The sequence below is a fragment of the Battus philenor genome, unplaced genomic scaffold (assembly GCF_028537555.1).
Source record: "Battus philenor isolate CCGP_79_NKW_IND1 unplaced genomic scaffold, ilBatPhil1.0.hap1 SCAF_9, whole genome shotgun sequence".
Classification (NCBI taxonomy): domain Eukaryota; kingdom Metazoa; phylum Arthropoda; class Insecta; order Lepidoptera; family Papilionidae; genus Battus; species Battus philenor.
In genome coordinates this window covers 12,830,135-12,848,753 of record NW_027181759.1, presented here as the reverse complement: position 1 = coordinate 12,848,753, position 18,619 = coordinate 12,830,135, and the positions used below count along the sequence as shown (strand labels likewise).

At 33.5% G+C, this 18,619-nt stretch overlaps 2 protein-coding genes across 2 annotated transcripts; one reads left to right on the top strand and one right to left on the bottom strand.

The window, feature by feature from the left end:
• Positions 1-693: 693 nt before the first annotated feature.
• Positions 694-2,377, bottom strand: ATPsynF (ATP synthase, subunit F). The gene is made up of 4 exons (XM_068775908.1): positions 2,200-2,377; positions 2,024-2,122; positions 1,523-1,639; positions 694-840 (listed from the first exon to the last, which is right to left on the bottom strand). Exons 1-4 carry the CDS (start codon positions 2,276-2,278, stop codon positions 812-814), a joined length of 324 nt encoding a protein of 107 aa, XP_068632009.1. The 5' UTR covers positions 2,279-2,377; the 3' UTR covers positions 694-811.
• A 369-nt stretch (positions 2,378-2,746) lies between these two features.
• Rpn10 (regulatory particle non-ATPase 10) lies at positions 2,747-4,129 on the top strand. Its single transcript, XM_068775712.1, has one exon. It carries the CDS (start codon positions 2,816-2,818, stop codon positions 3,920-3,922), a length of 1,107 nt encoding a protein of 368 aa, XP_068631813.1. The 5' UTR covers positions 2,747-2,815; the 3' UTR covers positions 3,923-4,129.
• The last annotated feature ends 14,490 nt before the right edge of the window (positions 4,130-18,619 follow it).

Sequence of the window (18,619 nt, the reverse complement as noted above, 5' to 3'; positions counted from 1 at the left end):
TATTGGAAATCTGTGTGTGAAAATAGTCTATGTCCAGGTGTGATGTCCTAAGGCTGAAATTATGATTAATGTACTGAAATTATAATTATATGATCAAATAAGTAAAAATTATATTGGTTCAACACTTAGTCAATGTGATACAGTGTAGACTATGTTCTCCATGTATAAGAAGCAACACTTGGCGATTATTGTTTCATCACTGTACATGACAAAAACCTTTAATAGTTTTACATTTCTTTTCAATCAACCTATATGAAGTGATCACTACATATATGTTACGTTAATTTATTTTTCCTGTTGGAATGCAACAGGCTTATAACTTCTAGCAGTGCAGTCTGCAGGGAAAGGTGGTTAACAATTACACTATGTAATAATCTGAATTTCAAGAACACAATTCATTACTATGTCATCATTATTTTAATTATTATTTCTGGAACGATTTTTGGAAAAGGATATTGACTCCTTTAAAGCTTTTACACCTATAACCAATCAACCTGCATAAAAATAATGTTATATGACTTCTCAAGCAATGTTTGTTATTTCTCATTGCTAATAAACTAAATGTTCAAGTAAACTACTTTCATGTTTAAAATATCATTATGAAAAATTAGTTTTGCTTCATTACATACAGATCTTATTATAAATTATAATCTTACAAACCAACAAAAGGAAGCCATTAAATTAAACACAAAGTGTATTTTAAGCTATTTTATTTCTTGTTGAACAGAGTATAACTGCATCTAAAGAATGAACATGCATAATTTTGACCACACACATGCAGTCCCACCCTCTAAACCGTGTGAGGTAGTATTTAGTGGTATTTGTAATTCCTGTGGTGCTCTGAAAAGAATTAAATTTATTTCCATTAATATACAAGTACCTTACTAAAATTTATTTTTTATTAAAGAAGTGATACTATTTAACTTAAAACTATTATAGGCAAGTTATTATACCAGATAGAGAACAAACAATTGAAACCCTTACTCAGCAATTAATTGCAATACAGCATAAACTATACCACAGTGCAATTTTTATTAAATAGTTACTAGTTACTTGATTTTTGAATAGATAGTTATTACTACGTGCAACTGTAATCAAAGGTGGTATTTGAGAAAAAATACATGTAATCATGTTAAAAAAGTGCAAGTATACAATTTTCGCCATTTCACTCCAGGTGAAAAATTGGAAACATTGCTTGGCAACAGAAAAATTACTAACTGAATGATAAGTTGAATTGTATAAATATTATTGTTTCTGAAATTGGAATAAATTGAGTTTATTTAAAGCTCAATTTATTATTCTTATAATATCATATATTGGTATCATATGACAGCCATATATTAATGTATAAGTTGACTTTGAACATTTATTATATACAACCCAACATAACGAAATATTTATTATTAAATATAACATCTATTAATTAAATAATTTACCAATTTTTATATTTTTAAAGATTATGCCCAATATTTTAATTAAACTAATTTTCTAAGGAATCATAATGATAAAATATAATACTCACTGATTTTGCCATAGTTAATCAAGTAGAAGAAGCACATAGACCCAACAAGAACTTGGAAGATAGGAGCCATGCCTGCTCGCTTCGGCTGCTCATACTTGTGTTGCCACCTCCAAAAGGCTGTTAAATAATAAAGTTTCATGTTACATTGTCATGCTGCAGTCTACCAAATCTAATCACTCAGGGCTCACTTCAGCTAACTTAGCTTAATAATGGTTTAACCAATGACAACATGAGTTATGATCACATCACACTTGAAGTTTCAGTTCTCTCTTATAAGAACAAGCTAGTTTTAATTCATTTTTATGCAACAAGACAATGTATAAAGTATGTTTAAATCTCGAATTGATCTAATAGAACATATTTGTCATGGTATAGATAACTAATACAGGTGCAAATTCCAATAAGGTTGTGAGAAAGGAAGATACCGTAACTTTATAAAAAACAACTATTCAAGGTAAAATTATAAAAGCGATAACCTAAAACTATAAAAAATAAAATTACCTCTGCTACAAGCTCCCATAAAAGCAGAGGGAGTCTTGTTCCTGCGTCCAAACCATGCTCCAAGCTCGTTCAGCTTAACCTGGCCGAAAGGTGTATCAGCTGAAATACATCAAAATTATAAATTACATAATCGCATTTTGTCGTACGCAAGGTTGAAACATTTTACATATACTTACGCTTTCCATAGAAACGGGCCGGGTCGTACGGGCCATGAACCGAGGGGTTATATTCTTTGGGATAGTCTCCGAAACCCATGGTTTTTCGGAAAGGAACCGAAATTTATATGTATGACAAAATCAAACGGCGTACAGCTTTCGAAGTCTATATCCCAAAAAATTTATCACCGCAGCGCTGTCAAACGAAACGTCAATAATTCTACGATAGAATATAATATTCATATTAGAAATTTTTAAACTATAATGATTTTTAAGGGTATTTTTATTTCTTAAATTGTATTAATAGGCTACAGAAAAAATAGAAATTTAAATATTTAACCCCCAATATAATAATACATAATTAAAAAAAACATGATACATAAAATCATTAACTAATTTCGTTATCTTGATAAATTATATGTTATTTAAATGTGTTAGTTTTAAGATAAATGCAAATCAAAGTTATTATATTTTTTTAGATTACGAAGAAAACTTATAATATCTGTTTTTTTAATTTGACAAATATTGTCAATTCATGTCAGCCTATATTTCTTAATCTGTTAAGAATTATACAGCAAATTTCATTCTTCAGTAATCTTGTAATATTCTCTTGTCTAAGTAAATAAACTTTAAGAAAATGGTTTTGGAAAGTACTATGATATGTGTGGATAACAGTGATTACATGAGAAATGGTGATTTTCTCCCGACAAGATTACAAGCTCAACAAGATGCAGTAAATCTAGTATGTCATTCCAAAACACGATCAAATCCAGAGAACAATGTGGGGCTGCTGACACTCGCCAATGTGGAAGTACTCGCTACTCTTACTAGCGATGTTGGTCGCATTTTGTCTAAGCTCCATCGTGTGCAACCAAACGGTAATATTAATATATTGACCGGTATCAGAATCGCCCACTTGGCTCTCAAACATCGCCAAGGGAAGAATCATAAGATGCGTATAGTCGTGTTTGTTGGTTCGCCGATTAACACCGACGAAAAAGAACTTGTAAAATTGGCAAAACGATTGAAAAAGGAGAAAGTGAATTGCGATGTCATTTCCTTCGGCGAGGATGCCGAAAATAATCCATTGTTGACTTCATTTGTTAATACACTTAATGGGAAAGATAATACCTCTGGAGGTAGTCACTTAGTGTCTGTTCCAGCTGGTGGTTGTGTTGTTTTGTCTGAAGCATTAATCTCAAGTCCATTGATTGGTGGTGATGGAGCTGGACCCTCTGGATCTGGGTTGTCGCCTTTCGAATTTGGAGTTGATCCCAATGAAGATCCTGAACTTGCTCTTGCTTTACGTGTGTCTATGGAAGAACAAAGGCAGCGCCAAGAGGAAGAATCACGAAGACAGCAGGGCAACACTGACACAGAAATGAAGGAAACCAAGCCTGGTGATGCACAAAATAGTGGAATGGAGCGAGCTCTGGCTATGTCTCTTGGTAGAGAAGCTATGGACCTCTCTGAGGAAGAGCAGATTGCTTTAGCAATGGAGATGAGCATGCAACAGGAAGCACCACAGGTTGAAGAGAGTATGGATGTGTCTGAAGAATATGCAGAAGTTATGAATGACCCTGCTTTTCTCCAAAGTGTTCTTGAAAATCTGCCTGGTGTTGATCCCCAGAGTGAGGCAATCCGCAATGCCATGTCCACTATCAAGAAAGATAAGGATGACAAGGATCAAAAGGATAAGGAACAGAAAGACAAGGATGGGAAGGGTTCAGGTTCAAAAGAATAAAAGTGTTTTCAATTTTTTTATTAATTATTATGCTCGTAAACTTAATTATAAAAAAATGCAAAAAAAATTTGCACTAAAAACTTTAACAAGATAATATAAAACTGTAGCAGTGTTTCATTTTCATTTCCATGAAATCCAATTAAGTCCTTCTATATGAGTGTATTCTGTAACAATTTAAATGCTCTTTGAAAAATAAATATGTGAAGATTTAGCCTAAATTTATTAGAATTATTTTACTTTATCTATATGTATTTAATTAAAACCCTTAGAATTGCATTTCTGTAACATTGTACAATTCATACCCAATGCAAAATTATTCAAAGTAGTATACTACATACTTTTAAAAACACATACAATTTCTTTGTAATATTTATTTGCTCAATCATTATTAATATTATTAAAAAACTATTATATTAATAAGAGTATCTAAACTCTTCTTGAAATTGCTTCACAAACTTGTTTCTCATGCATACAATAATTATATTTCTTATATCAATGTGATGAATATGAGAATTGGTTGTTTAAATTAGCTATTGAAATTATAAAATGATTTATTGGAATAACCCTAAAGATGTGTAAGTTGGAATAATTTTTATTAAACACTAGAATAATCTTAAATTATTACAATTTTCATAATTATTGTTCTTTCAAAGTATTCTTTTCTTATCATTTGCTTGCTTTATTTATCATACCTATAAAAGATTAGGTTTCAAAATCCTCTTACACACATGCTTTTAAAAGATTTAAGTCAAAACTCACATTACTAATACAGTATCCAGTCCATTGCAAAAAGAAAATGATTGTCAACATGGTGCATTTTTATCTATGTTTGGAAACAACAAAAATGAAGCTTGAATTTATATTCAGGATTATATACCAGATTGATATAATTTACAAATGTTGGTAACTCACTCACAAGGGAAATAACATTTTATTAGAGCACGGGTTGACAAACTATTGGAAAAAAAAACAAACATAGGAAGTGAAAATTAAAATAGCTTGAGAACAATTTTTAAAAACACACTTTTTTTACCTACCCTTCAATGGATTATATATATAGTATGAATGGGTTGTCTGTTCCTAGGTATAATTGATATTAAATACTATAGTTTAACCCAAAAAAACCCACTAATTTATTTAAAGAATGATTTTATTTGCCTTGGCTTAAAATAATTACATGCAGTATGTTTTAAGGGCCAAAGGTTACCAAAAATCGTAAAGTTTTCTATGTACTACAGTAAAGCTTAAGTCATTTTACAACACAGATTTTCAGGAAAGGAACCAGTTAATTTTATTATTAGTCATTACTGTTCGCAGTTTTAATTAAAGGTGGGATTTGGAAATATTATACAATAGATAAACAGAAAAATTAAGTAGCTAAAAAATATAATCAATTCACTGAGTTGTAACAGTTGGCAACATTGAACTATTTGATAGCTATATCATATTGTCCTTACTATACTAAAATACAGTCAGAAAGTCTGCAGAGAACAGGACAAACGCCTGTGAATAAACATATATTATCTTTTGGCGGAAATTTATAATGCGCAACCTTGATCCTAAATGATAATTAATAATCAATAAATTACTAGAAAAGTAAATTTTGTCATGTTCGTGATAATACATTTATTTTGCAAAATAAAAAGTATTGTCAATAATCTTAATGTATGAAACGATTGTGTATCAAGATGTATTGGCCAATGGCGATAGTAAATACCCCGTACCTCGCCACCAGGCAGCCGGTTAGTGCGGTCATCAAGCTAATGCCAAATCAATTTTAAACGTACTCGTATCGTTCCAGAAGCGTTTACTTTTGTATTTCTCTCTCGCTTTAAACAATAATTCTCGCCTTTTTAACTCGTCCAGCGGTTCCGGCTTCATGATTTTCATTGAATTTACTGAAAGATCATTTTAAAAACAAAACTATAAACAAATTTTTATAATTTTTGTTTATTACTGGGTATTTGGAAATAGGTGTAAGCTTCATGTCTTTTGAATACGCAATTTTTGGTTATTTCTTTGTGGTTTTACATAATTTACATTACATTAAGATTTGCCAATGATTTCACGATAAAAAAATTAATAAACGTTTAAGAAATTGCAATTTTTTTAGTATACATTATTTTTATCAGAAACGGTTCTTTTAATTTAAAAAAATCATACCATTTCCGAAATCATTGAATTGTTTGATATTGTACCATACATAAATTGATAGTAAGTGAGATATTTGATTGAATCTTTTTAAATCTTTTATAACCTTTTCTAATTAACCTTTATTGAAAAATAACGTTATTTTTTCCTTCCCATGTATTTATTTTGAAGTCAATGCACCCTTTACATGAAAACTTATGAATTAAAAAAAGAATACTAAACTTAAAAAGTTTATCTTACCGTTTTTGGTAGTTTCGCCGAGATTTCGATCTAAATAAGTTGTTTTGTTCAAAAGTAAGTATGAGCTCTTTATATCTTCTAGTTGTGGTTTGTATCTTTTTGAAGCAGAATTCATGACTGAGAATAGAAACGTGTCGTTAAATGCTATTGATTACAATTTGTTTCAATATAGTTATACTTCAATTATCAATGCGCTTAATAATTTGACATGATTTTTTATTTTCTTCTAAGAAAATTATTATAAATTTAATATTGAACAGTTTATAGTAAGCAGGAAAAAATCTGGGGAATTAGTTCTTTACAAAAATGTAATTTGTAGTTAGTAATTAACGTGTGCAACATGCACAATAACCAAGAATTTTTGTTGGGTAGTGTCGTGTATCGATCTGTATATTTTGTCGTGCTTAATTATATATTATTATTATACTAACTACTGCCACTAGTCATTTTCGATATTTCTTGCAGTTCCTGACAGAATGAAGTCTTCAATGTTTCGATTTGTTTTCTTCTTGTTGCATTTACTGGTGCGCTCTGTGCTGTAGCAATAACTGTTGAAAAAATATGTTTTGAATATTCGTTTAAAAAAAAAACATCATTCTCCTTTATGTAGTGTTTAAATACCTTTTCCTACATTCAAGTTTTGTGTACTTTTTTGAGTTTCAATTTTTTCATTTTCTTTACTTGAGGATCGACTACCAACTTTAGGAGAATCTGAAAAAAATTTACTAGATAGAGTTTTGATATATCACCGTAAAAACATAAATGTTACTTTCTGATTTCTTCCGAAATTTACAACCGACTTATATCAATAAATAAATACCTAAGTACAAAAAGCGTTTTAAAAATCTAATTATTAAGTATTTAAATTAATTTTATTTACTATCTGTCCCTGCAGACTTCTGTATTTTCAGAAGTTATTGTCTGTCGTATTACAAACAACAATATAAACAAAAATAAATCAAAGTAACCTATTTTAGTGATCGTTTAAAACAGCGTGATTGCAAATAGGGGTAAAAGCTTAATAGCTCTTTGCTGAGACATGTGCTATAAATCACCTCTTAACCCTATCGATACGTCATTGATAGGGTTTAAACTCTTGGTGACTCTTTCTCTCTTTAACAGTAGAGGTGAGACTCTTTCTCCCCCTTATCGAGTCTTGTGATATATAGCAATGATGATGAAATATCGTGATTTCGTTATGCTACGTAGGTTTTAGCCGGTGCAAGTCTGACATGTCCTAACCCTAGTAAGGCGAATATACGAAGGTATATCCCCGCCGTTAAACAGGAAAAAAAGACTAAACACTTGGAAGTCAAAATAAAAATTAAAATGACTATGTAAAAAAATTATACAACGTACATGAGCGTTTCGGAGGAGTTTTCTTGGGAGTGGAATTTGGCTTTATAATCCTCGGACTGTTGTCGAACCTTGGCCGGGAATCTAAAGAAATCTGTTGGACTAAAATAAAAAAAAATGATTTTAATAGACACTTAACCCTTTCACGACCACGGGGACGCCGGTGTCCCAAGCAAAAATCATGGATTAATTAAATATTTACGTAACCATGGTAAATTATTTTTTTGTTTTAACATTTCGGAAAGCACCTTTTTATTATTTTTTACTGGAAATACATGATAACTAACATCGTTTATTGTCTATCGTCACCGGAACGTTAGAGTTCTTTTGGCGCGAATGATCTGCTGTTTGGAATAAATAATTGATATTGTAAAAGTGCTTTTCAAATTTTTACAGTGTCAAATTATCATTACCTGGTAAGTAAATTGTTGTTCTAAATATTCAGTAGTAATGTATTTATGTTGTATTCTGTGATAAATCGTTATAAAGATTATGGGACACGGATGTCCCTGTCGGCGTAAAGGGATACTTTTTATGCGGAATTTCTTAACTTTTGGCTTGGTGATATACCAAAATGCTATCATTTTCTTATTTATATTTTTCGCAGAATATGTTTCGTAAGGGACGTGAAGTTTTTGAACTTCGAAAAAATAAAATTCTTCAAATTTTTGTGGGTGACAGTAGCGATGAGGAAGATGACTTAGTGCTTGATGACGAAGACCAAAGACTTCTAGTACAGGTGATGACCAAGGGGTATTTGATGTCGAGGTTGAAGAAACGACGACTCTTCAACGGCAAGAATCACCTGAACCTTCAACATCTCAAAAAAACAATCCATCTAATCAGTAACCAACCATCTAATAACAGGAATTGTTTCGCCGAGTACCACAAATAACTTGCCCTATTATATTTATATTATTCATAAACAAGTAAAAAAAAGTACACTACGTAACAAATGTACATTATTTACAACAAAACAGACTTACCAATAAGAAAACCAAAATTTAGATGTTTAAGTAGAAAGTAACCCTTAGCGACCATAGGGACATATTTGTCCCATAAGTTTCCAAAAAAAATGTAAAACTTTTTTGAATTTTTTGTATAAATTATGTTTTTAGGATGCCTATTAATTCATTACATCTAGCTAAATTGATTAAATAAGGTACCGTAACCTTATGGTCCTGAAAGGGTTAAGGATAATTGCAACATTTTGAAGTACCACCTGTAGTGTGGTACTTCAAAAGCGTCGTATACATAATAGGCCTAAGCACTCCTAAACACAACTCTGCGGGCCATCTCTACTATCATACGTTCAACCAAGTACTGGCACTTTTTCACTGGAATTTTACTATCAGTAGTTGTCGTTTTCAGGGTCTAGCTAGCTATAAACACTTTCACTGTCTTCCTAAGGCGTCGTGTCAACAGGCAGGGCAAAGCTACCGGTTGTGACAACGGTCAAGTGCCGCTAAGTTGGGATTTTTCTTCACTGCGCTACAGACTAATCGACCATTAACCCTTATAAGAAAAGGATTATCCTTGCAAACTTAAGGAAGTAGATAATATCCGCGGCTTGCCGAAACACGGTTTATACGATAGTGGTCATGAGATTTCCCTGCCATTTTTGCCAACAAACTCCAATAGAACATTGACAACCATGCCTACATACGACCAATTAACAGTCCATTTTCGCTGGGAAGAAACGTCTGTGTACAATATTAAAAAGAAAACAAAACTTTGCTGTGAATATTTGTACTGTGGATCCTAAACTTTATATAGCTTCCCGAAAGTCATCTTCGTAACCTTACATCTTAACAAAAGCTTATAAATTCACGTAATTTTTGGCATAACCAAGTAATGGAAAACTTTAATAATAAAAGCTACAAGGAGGGACATCGTCGAAGTTCAGAAAACTCTGGATGCAGCCCGCTCAGAATCGATCTTCGGAAATCTATGGAGGATACTTATGTCCAGCAGTTGAAGTCATACGTATAAAAAGACGACGATGATAAAATTTCAAAGTAAATTATGGGAATCCCCGGGTAGCAAAAATATTTTACTATATTTATATATTACAAATATTGGTTATATCATTTGCCTAAACTATCGTACATATATCGCCTTTGGAAATAACATAGGCCCTCTCAAAGGTATCTATCGGAAGATATATCGCAATAGCCACGCACGCAGGCGGGTTGGCGATCGCAGTGTAGTATTATGGTATGCAGAGGACGCTGCTGTCTATATAATTCACACTTTGTGCATTAAATCACGGGAATCGAAACTCGCAACATATGATCACTAGTCTCAGTCCACTACCACTGGGCTACCTCTGCTTATTTACCTATGTACATCTCTATAAACTAAATATAAATAAATTTCTTACCAGTCTTCACATATCGAGCCGCTCTCTTTGTGATCGTCGAGGTTCTTTCAACTTCAAACAATATATGTCATTGTTACAAATAAAGCAATTGTAAATAAATTATATAATGTATTATATTTTAGTAAAGCGAAAAGGAAATTTATTTCAAAGTTTCAACATAGTTCAGCAAAAAAAAATTATAAGTTATAATTCATAAATTTTTCATTTAAAAAAATAATGAATATCACACGTCATTATTGATGTCAAAATAAAGTATGAAGTACAGGCAAAATATGCTTAGGAAGGGTTCATATATTTTTTATAAATATTACATAACTAATTAATAGTGAAATAGCCTGGAGGCAAAAATATTATTCTCATGAATAATGCCTTCTAATAAATAATTTAATGTATAGGAATCCTTAATACACAAATATTCTGTGACAATTTTTTTAAATTTATTTATAGGAGCTTTCTGCACATTTTATGTCATCCTATTTTAAAAGCGTATAAGGGCTAAAAAGATTTACTTAATTAAAATTTAGTCTTAGAAATACATATTTTGATTTTAAATGTAATATTTACATTGTCTACTGTGAATTACGCTATACTTCCTGAAAAATACACATATTTGTGTAACAGACCTGTGAATAATATTCACAGGTCGCGTGTTTGTTCAATAGCACCAGTATGAATCTTTAAATATGTCCTTACGAGGGGAACCTTAACCCCCGGAAGCCTTCTAATCCGGTGAATCTGTAGTGTTCAGTGGCTGGAGTCAAGACTCAATGAGGTTTTAGGTCAAGCGCCTTCTGCACCCCGCCTACACGACCTCGCGGAATATACAACTGCTATATCAGCAGTAGTATAAGACAAGTAAAAAAAAACGCTTAACACATTGTGGAATTCTTCCTTGGGCCGGTAGATGTTGGAAGTGATAACAACACGAAGTCCGAAGTAGAAGTGTGTATATTCTATTCTATTGTTTCTGAAGATGTTAATGTTGTTAGCCCTAAGGCTTTTACAACTTCATCGGTACTGAGTTCACGGAGCGGAAGGGTCCGTGAACTAGATTGTGTATATTCATCAAGCTTAGCCTATATTTATGACGATTCTTAAAACTAAGAAAACAATGTTCAACCAATAAAAATCGCCAGCCAATCACAAGCCGAAAAGTATTGTAGATCGCTCTCTTTCACCCGATGTGTATAAAGAATTATATTTCTGTGGAATTCCCCTTTTCGATGCGCCTCTGACGATGACGTAATGTAGCTCCAACAACCTTATCCCATACTCTAAATATCAAAATGCTAAACGAACACAATGATGTTTGATCCAAGACAAGTGAAATGAATTAAAAATTTTCTTTGATTACCTATTAGATATAAACATGTTACGAGTACATTCATCTATTCATAACTAACCCATTAATTACCTCGCGCATCATTTGTTTAAAGAGAACAGCAGTGTTCCAACAATAGGGACATTAAAATAAGGAAACGAACCTAAATTGTTTTTTTTTAAGTAATAACTTACGATTTGCGATTTGATTAGAACTGGCGTTGAAACGAGCTGGCAATGCGGTACTCTTACCAGAAGACGCTTTTGTATCACGCGCTAAAAATAAAAAAAGAATAAAAAGAATTATTTGTATTGTGGGAGTCGTATATACACTGACGTGATGTCTGAATGAATAATAGGTGTAAGATTTTGTGGGCGAGCGTAGCCGACGGGCGAACTTAGTGTGCCGAATTAGTGCAGCGGGCACATGCACGCACCGGTGACGCGGGCGCAGACCTTTTGTTACTTTTGTTTCTTTTGTTTCTTTTGCGCCTTTGTTCTATTGCCCGCTTTCACTCGGTCGCAGAGCACATTGGGCCCCAGAGTCCTACGACGAATGCACATCCTTTTTACTCGCACTCAAGCGCTAATAAAAATTTGTTCGTGTGTTAAATAAATTGATAAAGTGTTACAAACGTCTTTTAATAAGACACCAAAACCCTTTACTGGTGACCCCGAAACGAACGCAGCAAGCATTAAGATGGAATCCAGAAGCGGTAGTCGAGAGCGCAATGCAGACGGAGCGGATCAGCAATATGCCGCAGAGGAGAAGTCAACATAGTGCTGACCGGGGGCAATGACAACCGCAACCACAACCGCAATGGCAACCGCAACCACAACCGCAACTGCAACCGCAACCACAACCGCAACCACAACCGCAACCGCAACCGCAATCACAACCGCAACTGCAACCACAACCGCAACCACAACCGCAACCGCCACCGCAACCGCAACCGCAACCGCAACCGCAACCGCAACCACAACCGCAATCGCAACCGCAACCACAACCGCAACCGCAACCGCAACCACAACCGCAACCGCAACCCAACCGCAACCGCAACCACAACTGCAACCGCAACCACAACCGCAACCGCAACCACAACCGCAGCCGCCAGCGCAACTATGCACACCTATCTACAAGATTCAGAGTCTGGCCAATCGAACCGACGTTAGTGTTAGCTCATATGATGAAGCGTACATGGACATGTATGGTGCTGCGGACCGGCCGCAGTACGGCGAAACACTACGACTACGAAGAGAGTCCACCGTTACTATAGATCGACTGAAGCCAGCATATATGACCAGAGATGACAACACGACACCACAAACCAGAACCGAGCAGACTCCGACTTTAGCCAATTCCGTTCCTGAAAATATCAACCCCACTTTGACAGAAGAAACCGTTCCAGTAAGGAAAACCAGATCGGGACGTACTGTCCGCTTTCCAGACCACTATCGACCTCAGTGACCTTCGGTCTCAGCGGGGGAGTACTGTGGGAGTCGTATATACACTGACGTGATATCTGAATGAATAATAGGTGTAAGATTTTGTGGGCGAGCGTAGCCGACAGGCGAACTTAGTGTGCCGAATTAGTGCAGCGGGCACATGCACGCACCGGTGACGCGGGCGCAGACCTTTTGTTACTTTTGTTTCTTTTGCGCCTTTGTTCTATTGCCCGCTTTCACTCGGTCGCAGAGCACATTGCGCCCCAGAGTCCTACGACGAATGCACGTCCTTTTTGCTCGCACTCAAGCGCTAATAAAAATTTGTTCGTGTGTTAAATAAATTGATAAAGTGTTACAAACATATTTTAATAAGCCGCAAACTCTTTAGTATTTTTGACATAAAGAATGTCAAAATTTTCTCTGTCAAAAAATACTAATATATATAGCCAACATTTTTCCTATATACTTCGTAAAATAATTTGAATAGTCTGTATTATTATAAAGTAGGAGTAATGTGCAAACTATAGATTAGTTATAGATATATAAAATTTCCATGTCACAATGTTAGTTACCGTACTTCTCTGAAACGACTTGACCGATTTTTACCAAATTTTATATGCGTATTCAGTAGGTCTGAGAATCGGCTGCTATCTATTTTCCATACCCTTAAGTGATAAGGGTCGTTCACCCTTAAAATTTTTTTTGACGAATTTGAATTTATTTGTAATGAGTCATTAAAAAATACATTCAACTCTAAATTTTCACCCCTCTACGATCAACCCTTTAATTTTTTTTGCAAAACAACGTTTACGGAATCAACTAGTTTTTATATAAAATTCTTTCTGCACGTACATATTGTGATATGCCTGTTTATACAGTATCCTCCTACAGTAAGCTTATGCAAGCATATAAAAATTCTTTCTTCTCAACGCTTGTTTTGTATAACTAATATTTAAATTCTTGTCCTTTTATATATCTTACTTAAATTCATATATATCAAATTTTAATGAAACAAGAAACTTAATATAACTTAAAAAACATTTCTTTTGATCGAGCAGTGGTAGCCAAGCTGTAGTGGACTTGCGATCGCAGGTCTCGGGTTCGATTCCGCGAATAATATCTTATATAATTTACACTTTGTGCATTAATTATATGGGATTGCCACTGCTAACTAATAAGTTTCCAAAGAATCGGCAGCAGCGTCCTCTGCGTACCATAATACCACACTGCAATTGCCAAACCGCCTGCCAAGTGTGGGCAATATGGTATATCTACCCAAAGATCTCCACATTTTTGAGGGAGGTCTATACCTTGCATTGGGCGTCTATGGGCTGAAACTACGACGGAGAAACATTTCAAAAACATACGTCTATACTGCATATTAAAACCTTACTATTAAAGTTTTTGCTGGGTGTAAAAGTTGGTAGTTTCGAGCGTGCCATTGCGATACTACTCTTGGGAGATGTTCTACTCACATCCTGAGCTGAAATGTGGAAATAATTGCGTAAATAAATTTAAAATATTTTATATAATAATATATATACAGTGTGATTCGATATAGGTGTAAAAGTTTCAAAGGGGGTGAATGTATAGTTCATTTGCTGTAAATACGTATAATGTAAATCGTAATAGTAATATAGTGAGAAAAACTGTATTTAAAATTCCTATTTCTATATATAAAAATTAATCATTACGTACTATCTGTCCCTGACTTTGTACTGTCAGAAGTTATTGACCGGCCACAGTTCAATAACGTAAATATTATATATATATATATATATATATATATATATATATATATATATATATATATATATATATATACACATATATATATACATATACATATCTCTCCTTTAAAACTTTTGCTTGTACATCTGTAATCGATTAGTAAAATGCGTCGGGGTTCCACAAGACGATGTATCAGTTTAACAAAGCACACCGACTTCTCTCAAAGGCCGCCATTGTGACTCGCGGGTTCACAATAGCAGTATGAAGGTATGAAGCTTATTACTGTGGCGTCTGCACATGTATCGAATGGTTTACAATCAGTACGAAGAGTCCCTCGAAGGCACTCAGCTTAATTCATGGGATTGGTATCCGCAAAGTACTCTTAGTGGTTTAGGCACTCCATGAGTGACTTGATAAAAGTCGTCAAATGTGTACCACGTTTTGGGTCTTTCACATTTCGATTTCAAGAAACCCAACGGTGTCGAACTTGGCTATTTTCCGATTATAAACGGAATAATTCACTAGATGATGACCTCGTTAGTGATAGCAGATAGATAAGCAGTAGTAGTTCAGCGATAGAGGATTTAGACTTGCGATCGAAGTCGTGGGTTCTATTCCTAAGATACAGTTTGTGTGTTATATATTATTTGCACTTTGTCCATTAATTATATTGAATTACCACTGCTTGCAAACAAAATTTCAGAGAATTGACGTACTCTGCGTACCATATTAGTACAATGTGATCGCCAAACAAAGGTTAACGATTATGGTGAATCCGCTAATCTGGTGCCTATGTCTTACAGGTTGCGTCTATGGGTTGAAACGACGACGAGGATGTCGTTGAAATGCTGCATATGATAAAAAGTAATGAAAGCAAGAATTTATTGTACTAAATATTATATATAATATACAAAGATAAAAAACTACATACACACACGAACCGCGTTCACACTTCTTCTTTGTACTTGAAATACGCTCTTGCGTTTTGATCCTGTTGAAAGTTTAATAAAAAATATATATTATCTGTGAAAACCTAAATAATAAGTGTCTAAAATCACCAGAATTTTTTTAAATAAGTCATCTATACATTAGATAGAAGATACGGAAAAGTCTTACTCTTTTTTTGGTTTTCTGAATAATATAATAATTTTCCTAAATAATTAAATACGTAAACATAATGTAAATGTTATTTTATTTTACCCCAACCTAAAGCCACCTCTTACAATTCGTGTATTTTATACAAAGAATAAAAATAATTATCAAAAGAAGCAAATTATACTTGTTTTAACAGCTCCTAATAGATACCGGACTGTTTGTATTTCGTGCGACAGAGATAACGCTCTACGAAGCCGAAATTAGCCGATTGTCTCTTTCCATAGGTCGATGTGCAATATTTATCGCTGGGTACTGTAACTGTATTTTTTTCTGTCATTCCATGGTATTGTTTTATTAATTATTATTAAATAAAGAAAGAACGAAAAATATTTTGACAAAACAAACTCGTGGTCGGGAAATGTACGTATTATATTATTAAATTATAATAAATGTAAAAATCATTTATCTAAACATTAAATTGCGAAAATATTTCCTAATTTATTAATTTTATTATTATTAGAATAAAATTAACAAATTATTCCGACAAAAGAAACAGATATATAGTCCAGTGTCCAGTTAAAATAAAACATAAGATGATGACATAATGACATTAAATATTTAGACGAGTTTCTCAGTTTCGGAGGATTGTTTTAATGTTGATTTTCTGTACACATTACAGACTGGTTAAAAAATTTAATAATTGAAATGTAATTTATTCTTAATTTGTGCCAAGATTTAACAAGAACAATACCCTATTAGATTTACCTTTAAATGTGTCGATTTTTCTTTATTTTAAAATGTATCTAAACATTCATTAAAACATAAAATATCTAGTTACCGATGTGGTCAGATAGTGTAGAGGTCGGCACCAATCGCTCTCGACATCTTAGACTCCTAGTCGATGACACACTAGCATCTCGTGCTGGGGATCGGTAAAAAATAGGCCTTTTATTTATCAAACTTTATTCAGTCGGAAAGTCTGTTTTTTTTTTATTATATTATAGACAGCTTTGTGCTTTAACACCTATTTTCAAAAACTGTCCTAAGTGATCACTCTGGAAAATGTTACATTAATTTATTTTGTCTTTTGAAATGCAACAGGTTAACGTCTTCTAGCAGTACAGTCCGCAAGAATAATAAACAACAATTAATTTTAATTTGTAATAATTCAAACTTTGAAACTAATCAACTCGTTTAAAAAGTGCTAAAGATACCATATGTAAAGTGTATCCAACAGTCTTGCTTGCACAACGGCCGTCAGCCTTGTATTCCATGGTTAAAAAATAGACGTCAATGGCTGGCTTAAGGCAATCGCTTCCTTAATTTTTTGACCATTTAACACACATTTTAAAGAGGATACGGAGTTGTGCTGGCAAGGTGCCAAACAAAGTAAAGGGGCTCCCTAGACTCCTATGTTTTCTTAAAGGGAGTAGCAACGTTTGCTGATTCTTAAGAGGTGAAGTAAAGTTTTATCATATACCTACGAACGAGGAAACGGTTCTGTCCCTAATATGGAACATGTAATCATTTATTCAGATTATCTACTTTGGATAAATTACAGTAGCCTCTTGTGTTCGCGATAATAGGAATATCACAAGAGCCCAATTTAATAGAAATGAGAATTAGATTGACATCCCTTATTATAGCATCCTTATCATTAAAGATTCTATGGTTCCAAATGACCCCTGATCTCGGAAAAGCCCACAACAAACTCAGTTTTTAATTTGGCCACTTTCGCTTTATTTCATAATATTGAAGCAATTATTTCGTTAGCCTTATTACTTTAACTTTTTCTTACGCTTAAAGAATTTCTTTTTAAGTTTTTGTTTAATAAATTTCTTTAATTTTTTACATGATGGAATTGTAGTCGAGCCCAATATAATACATTCTCACTGAAAACACTTATGCCATGAAAAAAGGGTGGAAGCTAATATTTAGAGATGTGGTGTTCCATATAACAATTTGATTTAGATTTGGGACAAAGGTCTAATCACGTATGTTTTAAAAAGAAACTTCACCTCAACAATTTAACATATTATAATACGATAAATACAAAAATATTACTTACATGCGTCACCCGTTCTATATTGTTTTCGTGGGGAATGTTGGACCTCAGGTTCTGCTGCTAAATAAAAAAAAATCAAATAACAGTATTATTATATTAATTTTAAATCGATGTCTGGAAGAGTTTATATAGATTATCTATATTTTTATGTCAACTTCTATTTTCTATTATTTAGTGTTGACAACAATGTCACAAAAAATATATGGATGAAAAAAAATGTTATGTTCAAAATTAAATAATTATTTAAAAAGTAAACGAGGTATTATTATTAATTATGGAAGCTTTATATTTCAAACACTTTTGTACGATTTGTTTTAAATTGCAATAGAAGACACTTTTCCAAAATAAAAGACCGTCGCATTCTTTTTAAACATAACGGCTTTAGTTAATGTCAAACAGTGAATCCTAACCTCTTGTTTATGATTACGTCAATTGCTATGACGAGAGAAGTTAGAATCGTCACTAGTGGGTGTTTTTTCCATTTTGTTTAAAATTCGCCTATTGTTATGAACGGGGATTTTTAATTGTCGCTTTTCTTACGTCACAATCGAGTTTTCATTAAATGACATCAAGCTCCCGCGATATATCTTTTTTTTCGTGGCCCCCTTTTCTCGTTCACCCCTATTGTGGCAAGGACATGGTCTTTCATATTTTTTACCTCGCGACATATCAATGATTGGTATATCCGTGCTGGAACGTTTCTTACTGACAGACTAATTGTCAAGGTAACTATTGATTTAGTAACCATGGAGAGGGCTGTGCTCAAGATTTCACTGAGGAATGAGAAGACCTGTAAACGAGCGAAAGTAATCTGTACAGCCCAGCGCGCAGACCAGATGGCCGCTGGGACCTTAAGGTTCTGGAGTGGGGGCCATAGATAAGTGCAGCGTCGGATGTCTACACACTGATG

Excerpts from the sequence above, each read along its gene's own strand:
- Rpn10 (XM_068775712.1), top strand. The coding sequence starts at position 2,816 with ATGGTTTTGGAAAGTACTATGATATGTGTGGATAACAGTGATTACATG.
- ATPsynF (XM_068775908.1), bottom strand. The coding sequence starts at position 2,278 with ATGGGTTTCGGAGACTATCCCAAAGAATATAACCCCTCGGTTCATGGC. Across the intron at positions 2,123-2,199 it reads GGCCCGTTTCTATGGAAAGC|CTGATACACCTTTCGGCCAG; the intron begins GTAAGTATATGT and ends GATGTATTTCAG. Across the intron at positions 841-1,522 it reads GATTAACTATGGCAAAATCA|AGCACCACAGGAATTACAAA; the intron begins GTGAGTATTATA and ends AATTCTTTTCAG.